The following is a 10,529-nucleotide window of genomic DNA, read 5'->3' on the forward strand; positions in this document are numbered from 1 at the left end:
GGGGGGGGGGGGTAAAGTTTGAAGTACCACGTCCATATACACGATATGTCGATATCTCATATGGAACATGTGAATTTGCAGCAAACAGTTTGTACATACAATCGATATGATTGTCCACACCACAGTATACACAGTTTAACTATGTCTACAGTTACAACTACGAAGTTTCAATACCTAGACCATGATTAATTTTGTAGACCATAGCAAGTTAAACTACTGTTTTTCTCGTCGGCCGATGCTCAAATTCGAAATCTTTCTAACTCTCTTCCTTTAGTTAGCCACATAGTAAACTGGTTGAGGAGAGCTATCAACATGATTCTAATTAGTTATGTTTTGACACCATTTAAACATACGAATTCATAATCTTACATCAAATTTTGTTCTCGTAAATTTTTTTAAAAAGTAAATTAAAATGTATATAGTGCATGTCAGCATATGCATATCATTGGAACATGGGTTGGTCCAAAATCAAATAAATAGAAAGAACAAAAAAGAAATGACATCTAACCACCGACAATTATATATATATAGAGGGTGTGAAAAGAATTAAATACAGAGCCTATCTAGTTTAGTTTAGCTCTCTACCACTTAAATAACAAGACTCCATATCGACATAAGTGCACGTTATGCTCCAAAGTCCAATCATAAAGATTAAATAATTAGTTAAATTTTCCTAAAGAAACCATTAATAAAGTGAATTTAAACTAAATTTGTTATCATTGTTTTTCATATTCTGACTATCACTTCGCTTTAATAATACATTGACAGTATTGTCTCCTCCTGTTTGAATTCAAAGTTGTCTTTATAATCTTCTGAGAATAAAAATTACAGATCTTTTTACATTATTTTCTTGAAGTCTCTCTGTGCCCTACACCGAGAACCAAGCCGGTCATAACCAGAACTAAACCATCTGTTTTTGCAGAATTGAAATGTTTAACATTTGTTATACATTTTATTTCATTTGACATAGACTGAAGTAAGTATCAGTACAATAGAGTAGAGACAATGAAACGTAGAAGCCACTGTAGTAAAGATTCACTGAACATCTATTAGCTTTTCAAGAACTACTTTCTCCTGATTGCGAATCGGTAAGCTTAGTGCTGAAATCCCAAACCTTCTTGGCCAATTCTGAATCTTTGGCAAGTGGTAATGGTTTAGCAATGTTGCTATCTGCGAAGTATTCCCCTGTAACTCCTGCAACCTGAGGATTCAATGCCACATAGCAAGTTGTTGCTGCCCCCTACAAAGTAGAATATTCAACAATGATAAGATAAACCATATAACCGACAAACCAAGACAACCCCTAAAGGCTACAGCTACACTGGTATATCATTAACTTCTCTCCTGGAGAAACTTAGTGACCACTTTGTAACTGATCCTTGGGTTATCAGTATGAGGTTTAGAGATTAGAAGCATACCTGTGGAACAGTCTTGAGCATATATTTAGCCACTGCACCAACAGCTCCTGCATCAAGCCAATGACATAGAGGATCAAAAGAAAATCAAAGTATATATATGGATTGGTGAGAGTGAAATCAGAGAAAAAAAAAAGTTACCAGCCAAATAGCTGTTGAAGTAGCGCCCGAGATTTGTCATAATAGCTCCTGGATGAAGTGAATTTGCTGTTATATTGACTCCATCGTCCTGTAATTATTCATACCAGATTTCAATCAAGATAACAATTGAAACATAGATCCTTGTTATTTTTGCTAGTTACCTTCAGTTGCTTTGCAAGCTCGTTGGCATGTAATACATTGCAGAGTTTGGATTGTCCATACGCTCGCATACTACTGTAACTGCAGTAGAGACAAAACCAAGGAAGAATGTTAGAGATTTTGAAGAAAAAGACAGGATCAAAGGATTATTGTTTGGTTCACCATTTAGTACCTTGACTTGTCGTTGATCTTATCAAAGCTGACTCCTCCTGGGTACGAGAACCTATGAGCTTCTGATGATAGGTTAACAATCCTTCCTTCTCGTTTGCTTTCACGTGATGTGGTCTTCATTGTATCTAGCAGAAGCTTGGTCAGCAGAAAATGACCTGAAAATATAATTGGATCCATAACATCCATGGCACTGATTAAAGAGAGTTACTCAAGTTTAGGACAAGGCCATAACGTTGGTTTGATTATCTTCTTACTCACCTAAATGGTTGGTTGCAAGTTGCAGCTCTATGTTGTCTTTAGAGAGCATAAAGGGACATGCCATAATCCCCGCGTTGTTGCTTACAAAATTTATGACAAAACCATCAGATAATCCCAAAACCGTTATACATATGAACCATGGTATTTCAATAGCTTACATCAAGAGGTTGAGTGGAAGACCAGCAGATTTGTACTCAGATGCAAATTTCCTGACAGAGTCCATTGAGCTGAGATCTAACTCCATGACATCGAGTTTAGCACCAGGGACTTGATTGACAATATCTTCCTTAACTTTAGCACCAGAGGCAGTGTTCCTCACTGCCATAACCACATGCACACCACGCAGTGCAAGAACACGTGCGGTTTCTACACCTATACCACTTGATGCTCCTGAAAGCAATGTAACACAAACTTGAGGAACAATAAAAATCAAGAAAACTCAATGCAGGCTAGACCACTTTCTTAAGTTTGTATCAACCAATGATAGACTGATACAGAACATTCTGCATACCTCTATTACACCAAGTCAAGATAAAACTACATACTCAATATACCAAATAATGAAACAAGACTTCACATGCAGGACAAAAACTGGCTCAATCGATGCTAGTCTAAACTTCAACAACAGCATATAACTGAATTGTTCAATTCAAGGATTCCATTGTTCTTGAGTCAAACCCTTTTAATTATGATAAAAATACTGAAACGATTTCCAATAGCAAATTATCTTCTTGGCCAGAAAGTGTATAGATTTGTCATATGTAACACAAACTACAATCAGCTGAAACAGAGACGAGTACAGAGCACATGTAATTTGCGGATCTGAAGTAATCTTCCCTTTTTAGGCAAATGGTCCCAAACATGTTGTACACTGATTTCACCAAACAAAGAAACAATCCACTTCTATTTTAAAACTCTTGAGCAAAAAAGTTTGTGAGCACAAAGGTTGTTACTTTAATTGACAAAACAAAAGAGACAGCTTTCGAAACAACAAACAACAGTGAAGACCTCCATATTTATTAGGGTTGACCAATTAAAGTCAAATCTTACAGGTGAAATCAATTCAGAGATGACCCAAAATGGGGAAAAGTTGTAGAAAAGTCCACAACTTTAAACAAACCCAAGTCGAGATAGAGCTAAGAAAGTTATATGATAAGAGAAGAGAAGAAACCTGTGACTATGGCAGTGAGGCCAGTCCCATCAACACCATGTGTGACTTCTTCTGCAGTGGAACGAGACGAGAATCCAGATGCTCCTTTTGATCCAAAAAACCACATCTTTTTTTTGTTTTTCCTTTCTGGAGAAGATGATGATGAGGGGGAAAGAAAGAAGAAAAGATTACACTGTGAGAGTTGTTTAGCGTTTTGTCTTCTTCTTAAGTGGTTGAGCGATTACGCTTTTAAATTCTTATTTTATAACTTTAATCAATGTGACCGAAATGTGATTACTTTAAAGAAAAAAAAAATAAAGTGATGAGGAGACAATCCCACTCGTGGTGGAGATTGGATCTGCAAAAAGTCAAAAGTTAGCTTTTAAGAACTTTTGTGACTAATATGCCTCCGATGATACAAGACAATGGGAGCTTTGTAGCGAACGCCACCAAGATGACTAGGCTTAAACAGAACCATCTTGGCGTGAAACAAAACAGTTGAACTGAGGGAAATAGGAGAGGCAGCGCGAACGCAGGCCTCCACAACAAATAATGACGCAGGCTCTTCCTCTTGGGAAGACCTTAAGCTAAAGTGCCCTTCCTTAAAAGTGCAATGGAAGTCACTACTAGCTTAGGCCACACACCTTCATGATCGTGCGTTGACCCCGTCCAGGTAAGTACCTTTTACGGATCTACCTTCGCGTTGTTTTATACTACAAAACAGATGTCTCCTATTGTGAAACTTCTCGATGTGGGATAAGCACAAAGGGTGTCATGGTTTGATTTAGTTTTTAACCTTAGTTTTATTTCTTGATGGGCCTTAATGACTGTATTCTGGTCCATGTTAACCCCACGTAACCCTAGTTTTAAGTTGTATAGTCTTAAAGTCTTAAGTCTTAACTCTTAACTATTCAGACTCGTTGAGAGTTAGTTAGCCATAAAAATATAGGATGGTCTGAACTCTAACCAAACCCATGATCATCACGAACAAAAACTGATGGGATTGCCAAAACATTATTTTTGAACTGTTCAATATATTTTTCTGAAAAACACCACATTTACATGTTGTAAACGAACAATTGACCAGAAACGTGTAGATCAATACATATCTTCTTTCGTTAACGACCCAATAAATATTTGCAATTATTGTGGAAAAATAACGGGTAGGATTTAGTTTTTATGATATAGAGATTAGTTTTTAATATAAAAGAATTAGTTCAATTTTAGGGTACTTTAAAAAAAAATATATCTTAGCGGTATTTTTGGAAATAAACTGGAAAATAGGATTTCTTTGAAAAAAAATTCATTCTAGTGGTATTTATAAAAATTGACCTTATAAAATATAATGATACCTAAGTGTGTATAAATATATCTATATATGTTTACAGCAAATGACACATCCCCTGATTAATTCTTCAAGTTTGAGTCTTCTTTGCTGATGTTTTGTTTCTCCACGACCAAGTTTAAACGTGAGTTTAACCGGAAGAACTGATCAGAGCAGCGACGGGGCCAAAAAAGGCGGCATTGATGTAAGTTGTTGGTTCTGCGTGAGAGTAATCTGATCTTTTGTCGCTATACTGGTCGAATGAATTCGGCCCGCCCACAATCGCGCCAGTATGCTCATTCGGGTTTGGTGTATCAGAATTGTAGTATGAAAACCCTCCATTGCAGTCGATTTTCTCCTGTTTAGATTGGATTGACGGTAATGATGAGCCTCTATGATGAGGTTGTGTAGGATACTTTGTCCCAAACCCGACCATGTAAGACATTGAAATTGGATTGTTTCCAAGGATATAATCCACCTGAACATTAAACCGGCCGGTTGGTTATAAAGAAAATGGAAATGGTGTAGAGAACCGGACTAGGTGGGAATTAATCTATTTTTACCTGTGATTTGGCGAAATTTTGAATTTGAGATGCGGTGAACTGGGTGGAACCACACTGAATTGAACTAACCCCTGCTTGTGTTAGAGTTTTTGCGTAGTGGAACAAAACCGTTGTAGCTGCTGTAACATATTGTAAGTTGCTACTGTCTCTAATATACAAAATGCCACCTGAATATACCAAAAGTGCAAAGAAATGTAACCATGAAAGCCAACATGAAAAAAACTCACAAAAAACAATTAACCGGTTATTTAGCTAACTAGTGAAAATTACCAGGAGTTGGTTTAATTTGTTGAGAGCTACTTCCGGGCATCAATGCGCAGACGAATGATTCAACATCGGTCTTAAATTTAGACAAGTCATTTGGCCCGTTGTAAAACTCCTTAAACAAAGAAACAACAAGAAAATTTAGAGATAAAACTTCGTTAGTGTTATAGAATTTAGCAAAGTCAGTTATATAATAGTTACTATATATACTAACCGAAGCGAGTAAAGCCTGAGCGCCGGCGAATTTGTTGTCCCAGCTGAATTCATTGACGGCTTGGCTCCAATCTTGATTGCTTATAACATAATCTATGTAACTCTGCTCTCCTGTTGCTCTGTATAGCCATGCCGCAGCCCATAATAATTCATCCTTTTTTACCCCAAAATGTTTTGAAACATTAAGTGTCTTATTTAGTAACATACTGTATATGAAAATATCAATAGTTTATCTATGTGTCTTGGTTTGATTCGGTTTGTTTGGTTACCTGGTAGCCTGAGTATGAGCAGTAGAAGGGGCAAGATGCTTGGTAAGAACCTCTGTACTTATCAGCAAATTCAAACAGCTGCAAAAAAAACAAAAAAAAGAAGTAGAAATAAGATAGATAATAAATCATGATTGAATGTAATGATCATGTGTATAAGCTATTTTTTAGGGAGACTTAATGTGCAATACTTACGGTTTTCGCATGGTCTAGTAGCGTGGATGAATAAGTAGAATCGACCGATTTTAAAACAATTGAGGCGGCAGCTAGAGCGGCTGCGGCTTCACCGGCAGCTTCGGAACCCGGGGAAGAGGAAGAGATACTGTAGAGAGTTCTTGGTGTGTCCATATCTTCTGGCCTCTCCCAACAACTATGATCTGAATTCCCATCTCCTACCTTTTCATTATATCCATTATAAAACAAAACCAAAAATGTTATTCGAGTTTTGATTGTGAATTTGTTGGATAATAGAGAGGTATATATGTATGTAGTATATATGATAAGCAATGTAGCATGAAATGAAATAAATTTTGGATTTCTCTATACATCAAAACAAACCAAAATGTGACAGGTCGGCTTAGTTAATAATGTGTAAAACTTGGTTTACCTGTGTATATAGCATGGTGGGCGACGAATGAGCGCGGAGGATAAAATCGGTTCCCCATTGGATAGCAGACTGGAGGTAACCAAGCTGGTTAACGGATGAAATCTCATTTTGGTATTCAATTGCAGCCCAACTCAACAAGGTTGTGGTAAATGACATTGGCCACACAAATTTTACATTGTCGCCAGCATCGTAATACCCTCCAATCAGATTTACCTGGAAATTATTAAAACACACGAAAATTGGTTAAGAGTTAGCATTATTAATGCCAAATTATTGATGTATGTTCTATTTCTGAAGACATATCTGCATATTAGTATAGAGATGATTATGGATAGGCCGGTTTACATTAGCTGATGCCCCGTCGGAGAGGGCAGAATCGCCTCGCCAATTAGCCCGTTGGTTAGTCGGGAGTTTACCGGATCGTTGGCCTTCAAAGAACAAGATGGACTTGTTAAGTGCATCTCCGTAGTCTAGTGCTTCCAAGCTTTCGAAAGCCAAGAACATCCCAACTAACATTATCACCAAGAGCTTGCCCATTATTAAATGTTTCTCTTTCGAAATGGCTTTTGAGTGTATCTTGATTTTGCTTGAAATGTGGTTCATGGGGGTATTTATATGTTTCACGTAATTTTAGGGTAATTTGGCTGCACTGTTGAGATGTTAACTCTAACAATAATTAAGTTTCGATTATTACAAAATCACAATCAATATTACGGTTTCATCATATAGCAAGCTGTAGTTATTGACATATCAAATCGTATCATTTCTCCTAACCGCCATACCTTATTTTTTTCTCTTCTTTCTGTGAAGGTTTAGAAATTGTTATTTAATGTAAGGAGTTTCAGTAACTTTCTTAAATAAGGCTTTTCTGGCTTGTTAAGCACAACAAAACGATATTAATTGTTTTTATTTTCTTTCCTTCTTTTTAATACAAATAAACAATAAACAATCCCTATTCAATATTGTGAAAGTACACAACTTCTTTTTAACAGACTATATAATAGTTATATGTTACAAAGTTATAGTTATTAATTAATTCATTAGATAGTTACAAAATAGGTTATATGAGTTGGTTTCGTTAGTCATACCAACATCTAGGAGTAATTATTTTACCTACATATTGTTAATTACTAGCAATGAATACACTTAAAAAAAATATTCCAAAGAATAATACAATTAAAGAAATACAATATATAGACAAATAAAACAATAAAAACAAATTTTAATAAAATCTTCTCTATTAAACACGTATGATAGAGTATATTTACAAAACCATATATACTGTTAAGTGATTAAAGAAATAGAATAAAATCTCCCGAATTAATTACGCTCGAATTAATTATGCTTAAGCTTAAGCAAACAAAATAAAATCTTACATAACACCTTTCTAAACGTTTAGTATAAATCATTGACATCTCCATTCACCGAAATATACCATATTCAAATATTCAGTTTGAATATTCAAATTCAGTTTTATAAATTTTCTTTTGTTAAATTGTATAATTTTGTATAAAATTATAAAACTTTAAATACTTTAATTTGAATTTAAAAAATATTGGAACTTGATATTTTTAAAATATAAAATATACAAAATTTTGTATAAAATAAAATTAACACGAGTACTTATCTATTATATATGTAAAAGAAAAATACAAAGATTCACCCCTCTCCTCTCCTCTCAACCAATCAAAATCTTCTATCTAATATTTATTTAAAAAATAAATCAAAATTAAATTAAAAAGCAAAACAAATTAAGAAAACAAATTCTGTATACTTTTAATTACAGAAAGTTAAATATTGGCTTGGTTTAGATTTTTAAAATTAGAATAAAATTATGTGTCGGTTTGAGTTTACAAATAAGGTGATTAAAGTTTAGATTTTACAATGAAATCGAAATTATATGTTGGTTTGGGTTTACAAATGAAGTGGTTAGGGTTTAGATTTTACAATTAAAACGAAACTATATGTCGATTTGGGTTTACAAATGAGGTGGTTAGGATTTAGATTTTACAATTAGAACAAAATTATATGTCTGTTTGGGTTTACAAATAAGATGGTTAGAGTTTAGATTTAACAATTAGAATGAAATTATATGTCGGTTTGGGTTTACAAATGAGATAGTTAGGGTTTAGATTTTACAATTAGAATAAAATTATATGTCGGGTTGGAGTTACAAATGAGATGGTTAGAGTTTAGATTTTACAATTTGAATGAAATTATATGTCGGTTTGAATTTACAAATGAGATGGTTAGGGTTTAGATTTTACATTTAGAATGAAATTATATATCGGTTTGAATTTATAAAAAACAGTTTAAATTTCAGATTTTATTTTCTTATTCTATAATGGAGTGAATGATGAGGTTCACTCTAAATATTGTTCTATGTAAAACCTATATTTGTATAATTGTATGTATCAAGCCATAAAAGCAATCTTGTGATTCTTATCTAAATTCTAAGTATTAAAACACAAACTGTCATTTTTCGCGTGAGAATATTGATTGACTGCGACTATATATGGAGATGCCGTGCCGTAGAAATGGCTACGTAAAATATTTCAGTACCCATTCGGCCATTCCTCAAACGTCAATCTAAGATTTTGCCGTTAGTGTGTGTGTGTGTTTTTTTTTTTTCATTTCAGTTGTCATAAACTTATTTCAGTTATATTAGTTATTACATTATAATAAATTTCTTTGTTGTACCTGCATACATATTGCACAAATTGCTTGCGTGTTCAATGTTCATCGTATATATATGTTTTTAAATTCCTTTCTTGTTATTGGGTTTGAAATGAAATAAAAAAAGGAACTCCCACAAGGGATGGGCAGGATATATGGCAAAAGCATGTGACAAAGTTAATTTTATGTCCACTATTTTCATTCCGCCTAACGCAAATTCGTGTACGTTCCCGTGATGTTTTGTTGCCTAAAGCAAAAGAAAAATGAAGTCCATTTAACCAAAACAAATTAAATGAATAACATATTAATGCCTTCACATGGTTCGAACTCGGTATCTGAAGCCAAAATCAGAGCATTTTCCAAACCCTCAACCACTACACTAGAAACGATTTTTCCAAATTGATGCCCGTAAAGCTTTAAATATAATGGTAATGTCTAAAGCAGCTGCTTTACTAGCTTTAAGTCAGGGCCGGCCCTGCACGGCTGCACCTCCCCCTTAATAATGCGTTAATTACTCCACCGATTTATGATTTACTACTATATACTCTTTCTGTTTCACAAAGAGTGTCATTCTATATAGATTTTTTTTGTTTCACAAAGAATGTCACTTTATATTTCCAATGTAATTTTTTACATCAAATTTCTTATTCTACTCTTAACCCAAAACTTTTTTTTATTAAATTTGAATGATTAATTACTCATTAAATAAGAGCAAATATGTATAATTCAAGTTTTTCTTAATTTGTATGCAATATGTCAAACTGATACTCTTTGTGAAAGAGAGAGAGTATAATTATATACTACTTGAGATTCACATTTTCTATCATATAATTAAAAAAGGACATACTGTCACTATTTAATTTGGTAAACTGTTAATTGATAGTTGCATTAGTAAAAGTATTTTGTACCAATGACGCTTTTAGTGTTTATCTTTGAGGATACAACGAGGTAATTGTTGGTACGGGATTCAGCACCCCCGACATACCGAGCTAAATCAGAAATACTAATTGATTAGTTAACCGGGAAACCGGTTAAGGGCTTGATTAGGTCAACAAGCAGTCAGTTCGACCAAAGTGTCACCTTGAAGAAGAAGGAGCCGACTTCCACTTCGGCACGGCGGCCGAATGAAGCAATGAGGCAGCTTTCCATATCTCACTTCGTCCGATAAGGAAAGTGAATATATATTGTAATCTTAGAGCATGTATAAAGAGGGGGATACTTCTCCATTGTAAGGTATCCAGAATCGAATACAATAATTGAGTTCTCCTCTTGTTCTTAGCAATAAACCCTAATTCTTTTGAGTTCTACTTCTTTACTTTTAA

General features: G+C 34.3%; 2 protein-coding genes across 2 annotated transcripts; both read right to left on the reverse strand.

Moving 5' to 3' along the window:
- On the reverse strand, positions 893-3,528 carry LOC104722673 (short-chain dehydrogenase TIC 32, chloroplastic). The gene is made up of 8 exons (XM_010440875.2): positions 3,316-3,528; positions 2,303-2,534; positions 2,145-2,224; positions 1,888-2,041; positions 1,718-1,796; positions 1,557-1,644; positions 1,419-1,465; positions 893-1,240 (listed from the first exon to the last, which is right to left on the reverse strand). The coding sequence occupies exons 1-8, from the start codon at positions 3,419-3,421 to the stop codon at positions 1,058-1,060; spliced, it is 969 nt and encodes a 322-aa protein (XP_010439177.1). The 5' UTR covers positions 3,422-3,528; the 3' UTR covers positions 893-1,057.
- On the reverse strand, positions 4,658-7,094 carry LOC104722674 (endoglucanase 20-like). The gene is made up of 8 exons (XM_010440876.1): positions 6,877-7,094; positions 6,532-6,744; positions 6,120-6,320; positions 5,928-6,005; positions 5,660-5,812; positions 5,452-5,560; positions 5,182-5,348; positions 4,658-5,096 (listed from the first exon to the last, which is right to left on the reverse strand). Exons 1-8 carry the CDS (start codon positions 7,066-7,068, stop codon positions 4,770-4,772), a joined length of 1,440 nt encoding a protein of 479 aa, XP_010439178.1. The 5' UTR covers positions 7,069-7,094; the 3' UTR covers positions 4,658-4,769.

Source organism: Camelina sativa, chromosome 11 (assembly GCF_000633955.1).
Source record: "Camelina sativa cultivar DH55 chromosome 11, Cs, whole genome shotgun sequence".
Taxonomy (NCBI): Eukaryota; Viridiplantae; Streptophyta; class Magnoliopsida; order Brassicales; family Brassicaceae; genus Camelina; species Camelina sativa.

Bases quoted from the DNA above. Each gene is read 5' to 3' on its own strand.
- LOC104722673 (XM_010440875.2), bottom strand. From the start codon at position 3,421: ATGTGGTTTTTTGGATCAAAAGGAGCATCTGGATTCTCGTCTCGTTCC. The intron at 2,042-2,144 runs GTGAGTAAGAAG...TTATATTTTCAG, and splicing joins ACTTGCAACCAACCATTTAG to GTCATTTTCTGCTGACCAAG. The intron at 1,241-1,418 runs GTATGCTTCTAA...TCTACTTTGTAG, and splicing joins TGCTCAAGACTGTTCCACAG to GGGGCAGCAACAACTTGCTA.
- LOC104722674 (XM_010440876.1), bottom strand. From the start codon at position 7,068: ATGGGCAAGCTCTTGGTGATAATGTTAGTTGGGATGTTCTTGGCTTTC. The intron at 6,006-6,119 runs GTAAGTATTGCA...TTTTTTTTGCAG, and splicing joins TACTAGACCATGCGAAAACC to CTGTTTGAATTTGCTGATAA. The intron at 5,097-5,181 runs GTAAAAATAGAT...TTTAATGTTCAG, and splicing joins AAAATTTCGCCAAATCACAG to GTGGATTATATCCTTGGAAA.